Raw genomic sequence first — 19,464 nt, 5'->3', positions numbered from 1 at the left:
TATAATAAACATTAGGTCAATGCCTTATCTCCAGGCTTCTTAAGCAAACCTACAAGAGCACTGGCATGTTTCATCAAAAATACTGAAAGCCCTTTGTTGTCCTGGAACAAAATATTACAATGTGGATGCTGGGTTAAATGGTTGAAACCCCTGCTTTCATTTTTTTTTTAAAGCAACATCATTTTTTTCCTCTTTATTTATTGAAAATTAAAGGAATAACTGAAATAGTATTAGTAGTAGAGTATCCAGATAAACAACGCACCATAGACGGGGAGGATATACAGACAACTGCACAAAAGCCTGATGTTTTGTTCAGTCTTTTCTCTTCAGTAAACAAGAGACAAACGTGTTTTTCATACGTGAATTCAGATTTTTTTTTTTATCGTATTTTGCTTGCAGGATAAACCGATTAATAAAGAAATAGATGTCTGCATTTTTTTTCACTCATGATGCCAAAAAATATTGGAGGGCGAAAGATATCGACGTCCTTGCGTTTAGGCGTTTCCCATTTACGTCTTGACGTCACTCCAACGACAAGGAATCTTTCCTTCCGCTGCCGGTAGAGTGAACTGACTAGCTGCCAAGAAGAAGAGAAGAAAAGAGCAGTAAGTAGAGATTGGCTTTTTAATGAAATAGGGTTACAATTGAGATAAGGAAATCATCCACTCCAACAACTGTGAAAGCCGATCGACTCCAGGTAGGTCCAAAGGATCATACTGTAACATGTATTTGCCGGCATGGGAAACGGCGGCTGGCTGAGCGAGCCTTGTTAGCTCGTCTGTTGGTACTTAGCTAGCTAACATTAGCCCGTAGCTAGCAACACGGCTCAGAACATAACGAGGATGCGTCCGTTTTGATCCCCGAGTGAGGGGACTTGGGCGGGGTTTTCCAGTATAGTCCAATTCTTTGATTGTTCGATGAAACGAGGGAGACAAATCCAGCGCGCCCTAACTTTGAATGACCGAGTTTTCTCTCATACAAACCACCTTTAGCTAGCGAAGTGCTTGGTCAGGGCGGGGAAAGCGATAAAATAGCTCACATTAGCTAATAGTGATGTTCAGCCATCACAGAAATGTCGTTCATATTAGCCGGATCTTGCTAGCTAATTTAAGTAAATTGACCATTGACCTAAGCAACTGTCAGATAGTTAGCTAGCTAGTCAAACGATTTAACACGGTTGGAACGCAGCGTAGTTAGCTAGACAAGGCTAACTACCGCTGCCGTTAGCTTGCCAGTCCTAAAAGGAGGCCTGTTGCGTTTGCTTGCTGTCAAGTTAGCTAACGGTTAACATTGTCACTGTAACATTATTGACATAAGGTTAAATCTTGAGCCGGAGTAAATCAAAAATATTTGTGACAGTCCGTGCTGGTGTAATAGTTAGCCTAAATCATGTGCCAGTCATGTAGGCGTCATAAGATAAATGTTAGTCAGGCATCAGTAACGTCAGGTAAATGTTAAACAGTCTTACTTGTTAACGTTAAATCGCCACTGCAACCAACCGTGTACGACTGGCATCACAGCCAGCATTAGCGATTTGATATGGAAGGCATAAACGATTTAGTATATTCACTTACACATATGTTTACTCTCATTTAGATGTGAAACTAGCTAGAAAGATGATGGATTTGATTCAACAAAATACAATAGTTGACTTCGACTTAAGATAACTGTTATTCCTGTAAAGCCTCTAGCTATTACTTACAGCTGTTGAGGAAATAGCAGCAGGCTGGGAGATGAGCAACAGCAGTGACTATGGATGGGGATTTCTACTGTAACTATAGGCCTTATGCAGCCTGTCATTACACATATGTGTGTGTGGTTATGGTGTCCACATGATGGCTTAACCCCCAGTCACTTTCTATAGTTTCTCTGACTTTTGTAACAAATGAGATTGATGCTATGATCTACTAAAATATGACTACTTCTTTGACATGGTTAGATTTCAGTCAAAGTCAAATGAATTGGTTTGTAATTAGTAGTGTCACCCATCATAAAATATTGTTGTAGATGCCAGCATAGTTGGGTGTGGCAACAATCATGTGTTGAGTGTAAAGCTATGCATCTGCTGTCTAGCATTTCCCTGTCAAAAAGGTACAGACCAAACCATTTATAGAAGGTTCTTACACACAAGTTCATGCTTCCCAATCCACAGAACAGTTGTGACGAACTTTGTGTCAAAATCAGTGGTTTAGATTGATAATCTCCAACGTGCATGTGATATAACAAAACAAAAAAATCCTATTATTTTATGCATATTATGCTGGTATGTTTTGGCTGTGACTGGTGAGTTTGTCTAACCAACCATCATGTAGCTGTTTCTCTCTATTTCAAAGTTTCAGCTGGTAAACTGGTACAAGTGGATGATGAATTTTTGGATCCACCAGCCGCTGTGGCAAGTGGCGCAAATATATATTTTATTGCAAATTCCCTCTTGACTAACAGGGAGGGACAGTATATTGAAATTCAGCATGTATCGCAAAACAAAAATGTGACGATACGTATCGTGGGGCAGAAAAATGAATTGCGATATTATCTCGGTTTTATTCTGCAAGCCAATGCCATCGCTAGAAAGATTTGTGACTCAGAAATAAAGATAATTCTGCACAGTCAGACTTTGCTGTCATTGAACTTTTATTTATTAGGCTACATTGCATCGTGGTAACGAATCGTGAACCACATATCGCGTATTGATCGTATCATGCGCGTATCGTCTCATCCCTATTCACTAAACGGTATGCATATTGTTACTGTGTAGACGACAGAAGAGATGAGAGAGCAAAGGGGGATTCAAGTCAAATCCACACTGACTTAAAAGACCATAAATATCTTCAGTCCTCTACTTGTGTGTGGGCAGGTGACCGAAGATGGCTGTGAACGTGTACTCGACCTCAGTGACCAGCGAGAACTTAAGTCGTCATGACATGCTGGCCTGGATCAATGAATCACTACAGATCAACCTCACCAAGATAGAACTGCTGTGTTCAGGTAAGAGGGAAGTGTGTCTGTGTGTGTGTGTGTGTGGGGCTGGGCGATAATTAAATATTATCATTTATCGTCTTTCAGTGAAATTATATCGTCATAATATGGTGATTTTTGGATATTGTGACGCAAAATTCTGCTGTCTGATAACAACCAAATTTTATTTAAAAACTCTGACAAAATGAGTTATGAAACATTTGGAATATTATTTGAAAATTTCAGTTTTGGTTGACATCACACCTAACATTACCATTCTGTTCAATGGGATGAACACTAATGTGATTGTTTAACATGTGATTTTGCATACAAGAGCCATATCGTGATATATATTGATATTGAAAAAAATGACTATCATGGTATTGATTTGAACCATTTCGCCCAGCCCTGTGTGTGAGAGAAACTGACTAAGCCCTGGCTGACCCTGTTTGGCCCTGCAGTGGGAACCAGGCTACTGAGATTACATCAGGCGCAGGGGAGCAGATTGCATTGTCATGATGTAGCGGGCTAACCCGAGCTAACAGGCCAGATATTTGGCTTGGGTGTCGAACAAATGGGATGAGATCACGTTTCACTTGATGCCATTCAAATGTCTTGGTGCTGAAATGATGTAATGGTTGCATCGCATAGCCTGGCCTATGACTTGCATGGTGAAGGCTGGCTTCACAGACACTGGTTTAGAAATGGTTTAAAATTTGTGTTTAACAGTTTTATTGGGGGGAAAAAACAAAATCTTGGTCTATACTGGTCTAGATCTGTGTCTCTAAAACCTTAAAAAAAATACTGATATGAGGAAAATAGTCTTCTTTTTGTTTTTACTTTTCTTTTATTGGGTTTATTTTCACAGGGACCGTGCACATTGATCAACTCTAATCTTTGGGGATTTATGTCAAAATCTATTACTTCATTGTTCATTTCACAATAAAGCCGCCTGTCCCTGCAGATGTTTGAGAGACATGCATTGTCTATCCACGGCTTGTTAATATCCAGACCCATAGTTTAAGTATTTCAGTAAAAGGGCGTGTCCGAACAGTCAGGACGCCAGCCCAGCTGCTTTAATCCCGTGTGGACAGAACTATCACTCAACTGGGGTTTCAGCTGCAGTTGAAGAGTTTTGTTCCAAAATGAGACAATGAACATGAAAAGTAGGTGTCATTTGGGTTCTTAATAGGTAACTTAAGTCCTTGGATGACAAAATGATAACCCGCTACAGCCTGGATCCTCTGTATTTTAGATTTACTTAGTGATTGTTTTTTTTTTACAAAATGTTTATATATAGAGTTCACAGGATTTAGGTTTAGCCTGGTATTGTGGGGCACTGGACTACTGGACAGAAGAATAGTGTTGAGTAGGGATGGGACAATGTATTGAAATTCAATATATTGCAATACAAAAATGTGACAATATGTATCATGGGGCAGAAAAATGAATCGTGATATTAGCTTAGGGCTGGGCGATATGGTTGAAATCAATATCATGATAATCATAAGGATTTTTCTCAATATCAATATATATCACGATATGTATGCAAAATCACGTTAAATAATCAAATTAATGTTCATCTCATTGAACCAAATGGTAATGTTGGGTGTGATGTCAAATAATATTCCTACCATACCTCATTTTATGAGAGTTTTTAAGTAAAATTTGCTTGTCATCATCAATTCAGACAGCAGAAATGTGTGTCACGATATTAAAATATCTTCATATCATCACGATATGATTCCACTGAAAGATGATAAACGATGATATTGAATTATCGCCCAGCCCTATATTAGCTCCATTTTATTCTGCTGTAGAGAATCACAGACGAGACGCTTGTCCATCACAGTTTCACAACCTTTCCATCGAAATTATATTATTGTCACTTTTAATGACATTTTTTAATTGTTGTTTACATTCTAGCAAGACAATGCCATCGCTAGAAAGATTTGTGGCTCAGAAATAAACAAATCTTCACAGTCAGTCATATGGTGGTTGTATTGAATCGTGAACCCCACATCGCGTATCGTGAGATAAGCAGATTGTCCCATCCCTAGTGTTGTGGTAATAGTAATATTGTAATAAATAATGCATGTGGATTTGTGTTGACTTGAATATTTTTGAATTTTGTGTTAAGCAACTTTTCTTGGTCGGTAGGCATGTCTACAGGGAATGGGGTAAAATATTGGTTAAAGTTTGCTGTTTCAAATCATTGGACTGATGATGAGGTTTGGGATGGAGCTTAGTAACTGGGGTTTGTGATGCCACTCCTCCCTAAATACTGATGAAATACCCTTGAGCAAGGCAGCCAACTGTCAGCTGCTGTTCACTGGCCAGCAGTAGAAGACTGAGGTTGCAGCTGCCATGTGTGTGTAAATGTGTGAAGTGAGGTGTTAAAAAAGACCCAAGGTACCAATAAAGGTTGAAGAAAGAAATGTCTGTGCTGTCACTTGAAAGGAAACTCTTACCAGGGTAAAAATTAGGTCTATTTATATCTTTTTTTTGTCTGCTCTGCTGGAACATGATGTATCTTTTCCTTTTTTTTTAGGAGTTCAGTATTTTTGGACACAATACCCAGTCAGTCCCTGTGAAGATTTTACCAGATTACCTCACTGTCATGTTTTGTTGTGTCTGCCTCTTCATTTGTCCAGGTGCTGCCTACTGCCAGTTCATGGACATGCTCTTCCCCAACTCTCTGCTTCTGAAGAAAGTCAAATTCGGTGCCAAGCTGGAACACGAATTCATCCACAACTTCAAGCTCCTGCAGGCCGCCTTCAAAAAGATGGGAGTCGACAAAGTAAGCTGCTACATGCAAACAGCCGCGAGCGTGCAAACTGCAAATAATAAGCCCTTCCCTACTGATTACATGTAAACAGCACATTCTGCAGGGTTTCTACAAAGGTCTGGAAAGTTGGGGAATACGTGGAAAAAGAATTTGGTAATTTCCAGCTCTTGATAAGGTTTAAATTGCACACAAAGTTTGGAAAAGTCTGGAAAAATAATGTTGTACATAAAACTGTACACTTTCTGTTGTTTTAGACTCCTGTCATCTAACATATTCTGATATTTGTCGCTGTAAAGAATAATCCTCTAGAGTGACAATGGAATGTTTACTAGGGGCAAGATGACTATCTGCATAAATCAGATTGAACCCCCAAAAGTTTCAGATCAAATGAAAAAATTATGGATAAAGGTATGGAGTTTTGAAATTTAAACTGTGTAGGAACCCTGATTCTACCAGCGCAGGAACCTAATTTTTTGTCCCTTGGTCACAGTGGCTGGTATACTGTAAAATTCACTTTGGCAAACTTTCCAGCCAACTAGATTTTTAGAGTAGAATAGAGCATCCAAATGATAATTGTTTATCTGCCAAAGTGTCTGGAAGAGCGGAGCCAAAATGTGCTAGTATTTGGCTGATGGCTGATTTCCCACCCTGGAATAGCTCCACCATCCCTCCCTTACTGCTGACATGCAAAGTGCAAATCCAGCCCCTCCCCTCCCCTCCCTGCTGGCTGACCTGCCTTCACTGGTCTGGTCGTGACTCGTTTTGTTTTTCACAGCTCTTTGTTAGCTCGTCTGTCTGTTCCGTCTGTTTTTATCTGCCCATAGCCACTGATGCAAACACACCTTGAGCACACATAACCAAAGTCCTCCGTGATCAGCGTTCTGCCACTGCTTCCTTTTCCAGGGAGTGCATGTGGTCATAAATTCTGAGAAAATTAATCACGCAGGAAATACATTTTGAAGCATCATTGGTGTAAATAATTTAAATGACCAATTCTGTTTTCAGTTGCAGGCTACTCATAAAATAAAAAACATACCCTAGAATACTTGGCCAACATTTTGAGGAAATTCAATTGGGGATGTTTGTCATCAGTTCTGTCCAACCTTACTTTTTATTTTCAGATTTCATGCAGGTAGAATATGTAACACAACATTAAAGGCAGAAACCGCTTGGAAGCGCCCGACACGGCCCAGTTGTCGTCAGTGGCCCAATGCGCACTAAAAGAGAAAGTCATGCTCCAGACATCTTAACATAATGGTTTGCTCTGTTTGACAGCCACGCTGTTCAGCTGCTGGCCTGAGAAAGTGGACGGGGATGTTGTGTAGGACAAACACGTCCCATGTCCAAGTCATGCTACACTTTGTAGTTTCAGTCCCCTCTCTTCAAAGTCACTACCAAAGGCTTTTTAATGGAAGATAAAATAGTTTAATGATAATTATTGCTTTTAAATAATAACTGCTACTTTATGTTTCTTTTAGAATATTTTATAGTTTCACTTTTTTGCGCTGGTATACACATTTTCAAAAGAAATCTTGATCAATTTGCACTCAAGTTACCGATCAATTATCAATGTTTGTTAGGCCCAAATATGTTACAAGCATGTTACAACATTGCATCTTGGAGATTTGGATACATGGATATTTTCACAATACCTACTTTAAGGCTGGGCACTATGCTGAAAATTTACCAGAACTGACACTGGCGCTCTCTCACCAAATTTTCTACATGTCACTCTGTTCAGTAAATACATTTGTCAAGTTGCCAACTTTACATAAATGGTTTCATTTGTTTTGCTTCAGTTAAACTGCAAGTCTCGCCTCAAAGTAGCATGGCTAGTGTATAATCGGCTGTGTCAAGCCAGACAGAGATGGACAGAATGTGAGTGGAAGGGAAAGTGGTTTTACCTTCAAAATAAAAGCGTACTTTTTTATGACACTAATGGTGAATGTAGTATCTCTGAACCGGGGTTAGAAAAATAAACAAGTTATCATTTCATATATCGTTATCGAGGTAAATGTGACAGGATATAGTGATATGAATCTCAGGCCGTATCGCCCAGCCCTAACATAATGTCCGTTATCAAGAAAACACTATGTAGGCCAACAAAGATTATAAAAGGCACGGCAAATCCCTCTTATTCATCTGCCTTTTTCAGATTTAACATGCAGCGGCTTGCAGGACTATTGACAGTCATACTATCATTTATTCATGGGCTCATCTTGCTTCCTGCCGTCCCTTTGTTTGGACTCATTACTTTACTGCGTCTCCTGGAGGCCCAGATGGGGGTTTGCATGTATTTATGCATTAGTTGGAAATGATTGGACCGTGTTTAAAGCCCCATGTTACAGACACATGAACACGTGAAGGATCTCTGTGTGGTCAGACAGTTCTCTGTTCAGCGTTGTAATCCTAGGCATTGTTTCTGTGTTTGGGACTGCACCCCAGTTCACTGTGTGTGTGTGTTGTCTAATGATGTCAGCTTCCTCCATTGCTGGCTAATTGTGTTTACTGCTGATCCAGCCAGCATGGCCTTCCCCACCCCCCATCTTTGCTGTTTCTTTTCCTGTTGCTCCCTTTCTCTTGCCTTTTCTTCCATTCTGGCTGGCTTGATGTTTACTTTTCTGTGCCAGCATTGAGGGCGGATTGGCATCTTCGCTGGCATCTTCTCTGCCGTCCCGTTACAGACCCTACACTGTTAGCCGGTAATTTAGTTCCAGCAACTCATTAGCTGCCCTCTACGTCAGTGTCAGAGTGAAGGCTGTCTGTATGTAGCTGGTGGTTGGCAGCTGTAGAAAAGCACTGGTGACTTTCACATACAGTTAGGCCCAGAAATATTTGGACAGCGACACAAGTTTTGTTATTTTAGCTGTTTACGAAAACATATTCAGGATACAGTTATATAATCAATATGGGCTTAAAGTGCAGACTCTCAGCTGTAATTTGAGAGTATTCACATCCAAATTGGAGGAAGGGTTTAGGAATTACAGCTCTTTAATATGTAGCCGCCTCTTTTTCAAGGGACCAAAAGTAATTGGACAAATTAACATTACCATAAGTAAAATGTTCATTTTTAATACTTTGTTGAGAATCCTTTGCAGGCAATGACTGCCTGAAGTCTGGAACCCATGGACATCACCAAACGCTGGGTTTCCTCCTTTGTGATGCTTTGCCAGGCCTTTACTGCAGCTGTCTTCAGTTGTTGCTTGTTTGTGGGTCTTTCTGCCTTAAGTTTTGTCTTGAGCAAGTGAAATGCATGCTCCATCAGGTTGAGATCTGGTGATTCACTCGGCCATTGCAGAATGTTCCACGTCTTTGCCTTAAAAAAGTCCTGGGTTGCTTTCGCAGTATGTATTGGGTCATTCTCCATCTGTACTGTGAAGTGCCGTCCAATCAACTTTGCTGCATTTGGCTGAATCTGAGCAGAAAGTATATCCCTATACACTTCAGAATTCATCCGGCTGCTTCTGTCTTCTGTCACATCATCAATAAACACTAGTGACCCAGTGCCATTGGAAGCCATGCATGCCCATGCCATCACACTGCCTCCACCATGTTTTACAGAAGATGTGGTGTGCTTTGGATCATGAGCTGTTCCAATTCTTCTCCATACTTTCTTCTTCCCATCATTCTGGTACAGGTTGATCTTAGTCTCATCTGTCCAAAGAATGCTGTCCAGAACTGGGCTGGCTTCTTCAGATGTTTTTTGGCAAAGTCTAATCTGGCCTTTCTATTTTTGAGGCTGATTAATGGTTTGCACCTTGTGGTGAACCCTCTGTATTTACTCTCATTGAGTCTTCTCTTTATGGTAGACTTAGATACTGATACACCTACTTCCTGGAGAGTGTTCTTCACTTGGGTGGATGTTGTGAAGGGGTTTTTTTTCACCATGGAAAGGATCCTGGAAAGAGCCCATGCAGCCTTCTGAGTCAATTGTCCAATTACTTTTGGTCCCTTGAAAAAGAGGCTCAAAGGAGGAAACCCAGCGTTTGGTGATGTCCATGGGTTCCAGACTTCAGGCAGTCATTGCCTGCAAAGGATTCTCAACAAAGTATTAAAAATGAACATTTTACTTATGGTAATGTTAATTTGTCCAATTACTTTTGGTCCCTTGAAAAAGAGGCGGCTACATATTAAAGAGCTGTAATTCCTAAACTCTTCCTCCAATTTGGATGTGAATACTCTCAAATTACAGCTGAGAGTCTGCACTTTAAGCCCATATTGATTATATAACTGTATCCTGAATATGTTTTCGTAAACAGCTAAAATAACAAAACTTGTGTCACTGTCCAAATATTTCTGGGCCTAACTGTACAGTCTAGAGCATGAGCGCATCAGAATCGCTTTAAAGGAAAAATCCAACTTCAGGTAGCATTAAACAGTTAAATACCACCAATCTGTGGTGTTCACTGTATTCCAGGAGTTATTTTGCAATGAAATGTTGTAACTTCTCATTTTGCTGTACCCACTTTCTCTCTCCCTGCCTTATCTAATCCTACTTCAGTTAGTGATTTCTTACATTTTCCGGAATGACGTGCACTTCTTACTCAAAACGCAACATGTCTATTGAGGCTTCTATCGGAGGAGAAATTGGTCTCTCTCCTCTTCTATCGGAGGAGAAATTGGTCTCTCTCCTCTTCTACGATGGATTTCTCCCTGTATGATTGTTGAACGTCTCTTGGTGCAAAATGGCGGCTCTAGAAAGAAGCCCTCGCTCTTTGACTCTGAGGGACTGACACTGACATGGGTGATAAGATTTCTGCTATTGTAGCAGCGCTGGAAATATATTGATGTGACGTCACATCGTCGGGATTTGGCCAACAAAATGGGCCCAGAAATGCAAGGTACATCACCAATACCTCCTTTTTAACAGTGTTAGTTTTTTAGGGTGGATTTTCCCTTTAATTGCCAAATACAATAAATTAACAGCAATTTGCCATTCATGACATTGGAGCACACACACACACACCCTGACAATTCGTTTTCCACACAAATGCAGACAAAGAAATGAGAGCACCAACTCCCCAGTCCAAACGTCCCGGTCCTGATCCTCTGTTCTTCCCCCTCCAGATCATTCCAGTGGACAAGCTGGTGAAGGGAAAGTTCCAGGACAACTTTGAGTTCGTCCAGTGGTTTAAGAAGTTCTTCGACGCCAACTACGACGGGAAGGATTACGACCCTGTGGAGGCGCGGCAGGGCCAGGACACCATGCCCACGCCCAACCCCACCATGTCGGCTCTCAACAAGCCTCCCAAAAAGATCCTCAACCAAGGTTCGACCTCTGACTGGACCGGCCTAGAAAGGGATTTAAAGCAGAAACAGCTGGTCTCTCTCAGAGAGTTGAAAAATAGATGATGTTTTATGAAATGTAGCAGCTAGTTTTCTAGCTAGACTAGTTTTCCAACATGGATGATAGAGTTGAAAAGGACACAAGCAGAAAAAAGCCTCAGTAGGTACAATCGATATAGAAGATTGTTTGGTAGTGAAATACTAGCAAACACTATCTGAAAACTAGGGATGCATGTTTATGGCTAACATGATAATCCTGATTATTTCTCCAGGTATCAATAGTAGGCGATCGTGATTATTAATCACAGTTATTCATTTCGATGATCTGGGGAACAGTCAATATCTTTTTCAAAAGCAGGCATGTGAAAGTGAAATGTTTGACTATGCCTGAATTCTGGTAATTGTGTAGTCGTGAAAAATGGTGACCACCCCGGTGTGAAGGACTGTTGATGTCGTCGTCGTCTTTTCTTTGACCCTCTCTTCCTCGTCTCTCCTCCTCAGCTCCTCAGAGGGCGGCCGTCGCCAAGGTAGCACCCAAGATGGCTCCCGGCAGCGCGAGGAGGCCGGGGATGGGAGGAGGCGACGAGGAGAGGGCGGAGCTCATGCATGAGGTCAGCGCTCATATAGGAGTGTGCTTGGTGGAAATAATTAAAAATGTCCATCTCTATTTTGAATGCATGAAACTGTTGTTATTATCCTGGGTTTCAGTGGAGAGTTTTAGTGTCCCATGATAGTCAAAATGCTTTTTTCCACCCTGCCAAGAATACAATCCTGGGGGAAACACTGATTACTTTAATTTTTTTGGCATGAAAATGGTTAGTTTTAAAGATATATTGAGTTTTTTCTTTGGATCTTTGAATCTAAAAATATCGGTATCAGCCTTGAAAAACCCATATCGGTCAAACCCGAGTATATATGTTCATTTTACAGTCTGATAGGGATTGTTTTAGGCATTTAGCTGATGTTTAGGTATTCAGTTGACCCTGCTTGTTAAGGCCCGCTCAGCATATTGGACTCCCAACAAGCAAATGAACAAAATTACTCTAATACAATAACAGCAATAACATGTTTTTGAAAGTGAGTCTTGATTCGTGTCTTAAAAGAGGAGGAGAGGTATATGGAGTTACCTGTCGGAGCAGGTTGGGATCTCCCGGTGCTAAATGTTGTCGTCTCGGCCCTGTTTATTTTCAGGTGGACATGCTCAAGTCTACCATCCAGGACATGGAGAAGGAGAGGGACTTTTATTTTGGTAAGCTGCGGAACATTGAGCTGATTTGCCAGGAGAAGGAGGGCGAGGGCGACCCCACACTGCAGAGGATCATAGACATCCTCTACGCCACAGACGTGAGTTAAAGTTTGTTTCTGTGAAATGCTGCAAAACGTCTCTGCTTCAAAAATGAACAGTTTAATGTCAAAATGCCATGTATCCATTTTGAGGGGGAAAAGCTCTAGATGTCTAAGAACTAGAGGATCGATGTTGTAAAAATCATTTGTCAAACTAGGACTTAAGTTACCTACTACCATTGTTTTTAATTTTGTTTGGACAATCATTTTGCAAGACTAGGTATCGCTTTTTAACTATTTCTTTGTGCCAAAGCCTCAGGCAAATAAGACAGCTGGTGATGCATTTGTGAAGCAGTTCGTAAACAAAGCTGTAAAACGCTAATGCGTGTTTTGCTGTATATCGACCATAGATTAGCCTTAAAACATCCTCTGTAAACCAATACGGGCTTAGTTCAATACCAGATTAAAGCCCATTTGCTCTGCTGTTAGCAACTGCCGATGCCGTCTTAAAATTCCAGCAGAGGAATGGCATGCAGCTCGCTCACTGAGGCCGAGGCTCTGAGGTGCCGTCCTTTGCTCTGTGGAGGTCGGGACACACACTGCAAGGTTCCTATGCAGATCCGGAATGTATAGAAATTCAATTCAGTGATTTCCAGGTCCATAAAAGTTTAGTAGTTGGACTTGAAGTGTGGAAAAGGATTAGATTCGGTGAAACTGTAAAGATCACCATGGGGAAATTGGGTATGGGGATTGTGGCCTAATATACATTTAACTACACTTTCATGTAGTTGTGTAGACCCATTGTTAGTTCATTTGTGATATTTGTGAGGGGAAATAATCCTTCTACCTCTCATTTTTTCTTATTTCTAATGCTCTTATGTTTCTCATTTCGTTCCCTAGCTTTTCTCTCTTTCATATTGTCATATAATATTGTCAGGACCCTCTGACCCACTCTTCACCATTATTGGTTGTTTGTATTGTTGGTGATCTAGGAAATGAAGCTTGTTGTATTTAAGGTATTTAGGGAGTCCACTAAATACCATAAATGTAAATGATCCTCAGCTTTAGAGTGACATGGCCGGACATTATTGGCAAACATCATGTTATCAAAGGATCAAAATTTCTGAATTATCTCAAGTTCATTATTCAGTATCTCTAAAATATATAGTATCTTGTCTGTGAAAGCATGATTTTGTCAACCAATGACTTTAAGTTACCTTCTGCCCTCTTTAGAAAGTAAAATAATCATGATTTCATTATGATTTATCAATCCTTTTATAAGAGTGGGTTCAGCTTTTTCCACATGGATGCTGTTTCATTTTGGACCTCTTCATATTGGTGTCATAGAAGTCGAGAGTAGAAAGGTGGTGTGATGTGGGATTTTAACCTCAGTCTTATAACATTTTTGTGGGATAGCTTGTCTGATGCAAACCCCTTGTCAAGATCTTGTCACACGCATCTACACTTGCTATTACAAGCTCACATGCCAAGTTCAGGATGGGAAATTGCCACCAGACAAATAGAGGGCATTTTCTTGTTGTGACGTGTCTTTTTCTGTCTAGTCTGTCTAGTCTATCAGCAGCTTTGGCAGGTAACCAACTGTTATTTGGAGGTCATATTCTAAAAAATCTGAAAGAAAAAAAAAAGTGGATGATGTGTTTTGTGATTCACCAGTAATTCTGTCCGATGAACTAAGAAGCTAGTTTCTTGGCCTGACTTTTCCTTTGTTGCAGTGCTGTAATCACGTTGAAATGCTGTGCTTAGGAAACCAAAGGAAAGCTTTTTTAAGTAATGTTGCTTGATTGAAGAGCTATACATTTCTGTCACACTGCTTCGAAGGCAGCTTGAGACACAGAGACCGAGTTATCCAAAATAAGCATTCCCCTTAAGCTTTGACCCGGACGAGAATTAGTATTCAGATTTTTTCCCTTTGAAGAATGTGCGTCCTTTTCTTTCCCTTTTCCCACCCATCAAGGATTCTTTTGTTGTCGGTGATGTAGCTCCAAGGAAATGTCTCAGACGTAAAGCTGTATGATTCAGACTGAGGAGGCATGACTACCTCTCATGTAGACAGAGGAGGAGATAAGGAAATGTCATGCATGGAGGTTCTGGTGGCTTAGTAAGTGGTCTGAGGAGCGTACCATGGACTAGTGACGATAAGGTTCAAACCATTCCACCTCTTTCCCCCTCTCCCTCCGATCCCTGTTGCTTCTCGCTCTCCGTTGTACACCGTCTGATAAAACAACGTCTTCAAAATGGCATTAAATCGTCTGGGGAAGAAACTTGCATCCTCAGAAATGCATCCGGCTTTGCAGACCCCAAAACCAGTCGCAGCTTGGTTTGGTTCATGTGTATCAGAGCTGTGGTTCTGAATGTTAACTTCATGTTAATCGCTCAGTCTTTTCCAAAGGCCTTGTTTTACAGAGTTGGACTGATCACACTTCTTTTTCTCTTTTTTTTTTCTGCTTCTGCCTCTTCCTCACTGTCTCATCCGTTTTTCAGCAGAGCCCAGGTTTATATCCACACTTTGATTCTCTTTACCTTCCTCTCCCACACTCCGTCTTTCTCTGTCGAGCCTCGTTATTTCTCCCCCGTCTCCACTCGCATCCGGTCAGTTTGTCTGAATGTGAAGTCTTGCTGCTTTTACACACACACCGGGAGCAACTTGGTTGATGGGGTGGCTGTGTTGCATCCGCAGCTGCATGAGACCACTACACAGATTTGTGTTAATGACAGATGATGAGTTAACGTAGCAAGCTAGCAATTATCGAAATTCATTGAAAATATACAGAAAAGGGACGTCCTCCTCAAAAACCCATATTGGTCAAACCCTGGTTGAAATGATGAAAGATTCTGTCTTTCTGTCTGTCACTCTCTCTTAATCTCTTCTTCCCTCTCTCCATCTCTACTTTCCTTTCCATTTTACTTCTCTCTATCTCTCTTGCTCTATCTTCTCTCTCCACCTCTGTTGTTGCACTCTCTGTCTCCCTCTCCCCATCTCTTTCTCTCCATCCATCTCTCTCACTGTCTTTCTCTCTCTCTCTCTCTCTCTCTCTCTCTCTCTCTCTCTCTCTCTCTCTCTCTCTCTCTCTCTCTCTCTCTCTCTCTCTCTCTCTCTCACTCCATCCCTCCCCCAATCTTTTGTGTCTATCTCCACTCTCAACTATCAAAAAAAGACAAAAATGCCCAACAAATCATTAAGAAACAGAAAAACCTCAGAGTGACTTCAGAGTAGGGCTGAACGATTTTGAAAAAATATCTAATTGCGATTATTTTGACTGATATTGCAATTGCTATGATTTGCTATTGATATGATTTGCGATATTAGAGGGAATGATAATTTTTACATCATTCTCATTTTCATTGAAAAACGTATTAAAATGATTATGGTGTGATTTTTTGTGGGGATCTGTACCAAACAAAGATGTTTTCTTAAGTCGGTAGAATATGATGTGTAGGCCAGGACATCTCTGCAGCACCACAATATTTAATTTAAAATGGTATTTTAACACACATTTCACCTTTAACAAATATTGCGCCTGCTGCAATTTGAAAATTGCAGTAGGCCATATTGCGATTTTGATAAAATTTCGATGAATTGTTCAGCCCTACTTCAGAGCTTACCATCAATGGATGCAGCCGTTCCCAGGGCATTGTTTATGAGACAATTATTCCTGGAGTCTTTCAAATACAAGTTGTAGAGAACTGGGAAGCTTTGAATGGCTGGAATCAATTTCTCTCCCATTTTGCATTTGCCATGTGGAACTGCTGTTCATGAAACAAAATCACATTGGTTGAGAAACAAGAAGGCGTGGAAATCTTGTTTGGCTGTTGATGGCCGATGACTGAAAAGTTAAGCTATGGCTGCTTTTTCTTGTCGACACCGTTTGAGTTTCCCTGGTCTCTAGCTGTCCGTCTCTCTCTCATATCTCCATCTGGTTTATAATCTGCCTCTCTCTGTCTCTGTCTCGCCAGGAGGGTTTTGTGATACCAGACGCTGAATCAGAGGACCAGGAGGAGTTTTAACACTCAAGACTGCAAGCAACTTTCACTTAGATGCCCTGGTCTACAAACCCAGTTCTACCTTACGTACCCAGTTTTGCCACACCGACCCATTTGTACCCCGTTGTTGCGCCCGCACCTCAAGATACCTCCTCAAGCCAAGACAACCGGTTTGGTTTTTATCAAACGAAAACCCTGATCCCGACTCTCCTGAACCCCCGACCTGCCTGACTTCTTCCTCAAGCCCTCAGCCGCCGTACAGCTCAACTTCCACTTTCCTCAAACATACACCCGATGAAACCCACCTGACGAATCAACAATAAATCGAAGCCTCAGTCACTGTCTCCCACACTCCAGTCAGTCGGCGAGAATCCCAATCCCCACCTCCCACATGTAACCCCACCCCTCCCTGAACCAGATCATGTCTCAACCAGAACATATCTGGTTTTTGAAATGGACTTCAGTATGAAAAAAAATATGTTCTGTGTGTGTGTGTGTGTATGTGTGTGTGTGTGTATGTGTGTATGTATGTGTGTGTTAAAAATCAAGTTGAAACAAATCAAACGTGAAGAACCTCCTTTGAAGACCCTGCTGTCTGTATATCAGTCACTCTGTCCCAGACTAAGCCCAATTCTTTGTATTCATTTGATGTCACTGGTGGCCATTTTGTGCCTCTCCAATTGACGATTTGATTTAATTTAATTCAATTGGAGGTAGATACACACACAAAGAGGCAGGAAAAACACACCAGCAGGGTACAGGCTCATCCGGACCATTTATTTTCGGATTGTTGAAATCCAAACATGTAATTTGCATTTTTGCAAGCTTTTCCCCACATTTAGCTATTCCGACTAAGTATTGTGTATTTAAAATGGTAACAGCTGATAACTTTATAATGCCAGCAGGCATTCAGAAACGCTGATAACACTGCGAGCTAGTTAGCTGTACCCTGCAGGTACCTGGATGTGTGCATCTATGCAAAATGGCGCAAAGAAAAGCGACCCATAGAGCCCAGACACTGCGAGTGTGGGGCTCGGGGTTCAGTCTGGGACGAGGCAGCAGTTTGGGTTTTCTCTTGGCCTGTTTCCACCTATCAGTGCTCCACGACCGACGACGCCAATGCCTCCATCTTGATTTTGGCCTGGTCCGCTTCAGAAGAGCAAAAAAAAAGCTGTTTTGTAATATTATGCTACTGTTTTATTTCACTTATTTTTTTTCTCTACTCCTTTTTTTCCATTTTACTTGTTTTCCCTGTTGTATGTGTCTGTCTGGGGAATTTAAGTTTATTGGCACCTGTCAGTCATGCGCTCACTTTTGTACATTTATTTTCTATTAAGGTTGAGTTTTTCTCACTCTTCTGAGATGATCACTCTGTTTGACACATACTCCCTGTGCGGAGAAGCTTGTTTTCCTCGTCATGTCAATAGTGAAAGGTTTTTGGATATTGTCAGTGGTTGCTGTTCTCCTCGCAGATCAACTGTCTTTCCCCCTCTGCCACCCACTTGTTCTCATTAAGTTCACATTTCAGTTTCTCGGGGCCTTCTTAAATGTGCAATTCTTAATTCCAGGAAAGTGGCTTACTTTTCAGTTGAAGTGGTAGATGAAGTGTCTGAACCTTTTGCAGAGGTCAACATGGCCAATGTTTAATAGAAAATACAAAAACAAGTTAGAAATTGCATGATCAGTGGTGATCTTTTTGTATGTTTTGATTGTGTTTTGGAGTGCTTGTTTTAAGGCATACACACTGTTTTATACCAGTGACCCTTAACCGGCCCCTAGCCAACACTAATAATTCCTGATGGGCAGGAAGCTAAGAGCAGCCACGACACACACACCGGTCACCTCTGTCTGTGGCTGAGGAGTTTGTCTGCTCAGCCAGCTGTAGTCAAGAGGCTCTCTATTCTGAAAGTGAAATCTGTCCAGTTGAGTTGTGAAAGTGGAGTGTGTATCGTTTCTAATCCATCTGCCACTGTGGCAGGTGGATGGATGAAACTTTGACTTTCCTGCCCTGATTCCTTATGTTGGATACCTTTTTCTAAACCGATGTATTGAATAACTATCATGGGATCAATGAGTTATTGACTTGCCGCAGCAAAGGCATATTCCTCTTTGGGAATGCACACTTAAGACAAGTGTCTTTTTTCCCCTTCTCTGTTTCCGCACCCAGGTTAATGGCCAATTTTAATACTAGTAATGTATATTGTGGATCCAATTTGAGAATGATGTCTCCACTGCACTCTTAAAAAATGTCATTTTTAACATATTTGTATCTCGTTTGGAACAACACACAAGTGTTAATTTTGTACAAACCCTATGTTAACAGCAACACATTGAAACATGTTGTTGTTGGCAAGTATTTAAAAAGTAACACAAGTGTGTGTTGTCCCAAACTAGATGCACAGGTTTATTTAAAATGGCTTGATCCTTTTCAGACTGTAATCTGGAGACTAGAACACAATGGGACCCAAAAATGCTTAACAGCAATTTAAACTGCCTGTCTCTGTTAGAGATTTTATACGTTTATCAATTGCCTTATTCATAAACTTTTTCTTAAACAACAAAAACCTTTTTTTTTTCATAATTTGTTCATTTTTTTTTTTTACTTTAATGTACTGCTCTGCTGTGTTTGGAAATGTTTGTACTGTTACAGTAGTAATTTTACCAGGGTCTGAAAATAAAGGACATTGGAGGTATTTTGGGCAGAAGCTTGGATGTGTCGGGGTGCAGCAGACTCGCCGTCTTCCATCAAACAACTAAAGCAAACTAAAAATATTTGTGGTGTTTTTGCACGAGTGAATAGTTGAATTCAAAGTTTTCTGGTTAATTAATTGGTGTGTTTCACTTTCAACTGTTGGATGAAACGCACCAAGTTCCCTTCTGCAGTGGTTAGAAATGGTTAGACTAGTATCCATAGCTCCAGACTAAGAACAATGAAATACATAGAATAATGAAATTAAACAGTAATGATCCATAGGCTTCTGAGTGCTGAGTATTTTCTTCTTATTGGTGGAATAATTACCTGCAAAGTCTGTTTATCCAGCGTTTCTGATTCAGAGTGCTGGCTACAAGACCGGTGATATACAGTATATTCTCAAGCTGAGCCAATCACAGAGAGTTTGGCCACTTTGAACTATATATTGTTAGTATTA

The 19,464-nt window shown here is 40.8% G+C and overlaps 1 protein-coding gene across 1 annotated transcript; it reads left to right on the top strand.

Moving 5' to 3' along the window:
- The first annotated feature begins 548 nt into the window (after positions 1-548).
- mapre1b (microtubule-associated protein, RP/EB family, member 1b) lies at positions 549-19,085 on the top strand. Its single transcript, XM_071536446.1, has 7 exons — positions 549-697; positions 2,855-2,985; positions 5,610-5,755; positions 10,811-11,012; positions 11,531-11,640; positions 12,221-12,373; positions 16,289-19,085. The coding sequence occupies exons 2-7, from the start codon at positions 2,865-2,867 to the stop codon at positions 16,337-16,339; spliced, it is 783 nt and encodes a 260-aa protein (XP_071392547.1). The 5' UTR covers positions 549-697; positions 2,855-2,864; the 3' UTR covers positions 16,340-19,085.
- The last annotated feature ends 379 nt before the right edge of the window (positions 19,086-19,464 follow it).

This window comes from Centroberyx affinis, unplaced genomic scaffold (assembly GCF_046629955.1).
Source record: "Centroberyx affinis isolate AG114_WGS23_722 - 3 ecotype Tasmania unplaced genomic scaffold, CSIRO-AGI_Caff_v1 ptg002872l_1, whole genome shotgun sequence".
Lineage (NCBI taxonomy): Eukaryota > Metazoa > Chordata > Actinopteri > Beryciformes > Berycidae > Centroberyx > Centroberyx affinis.
This window is presented reverse-complemented; position numbering and strand designations above follow the sequence as displayed.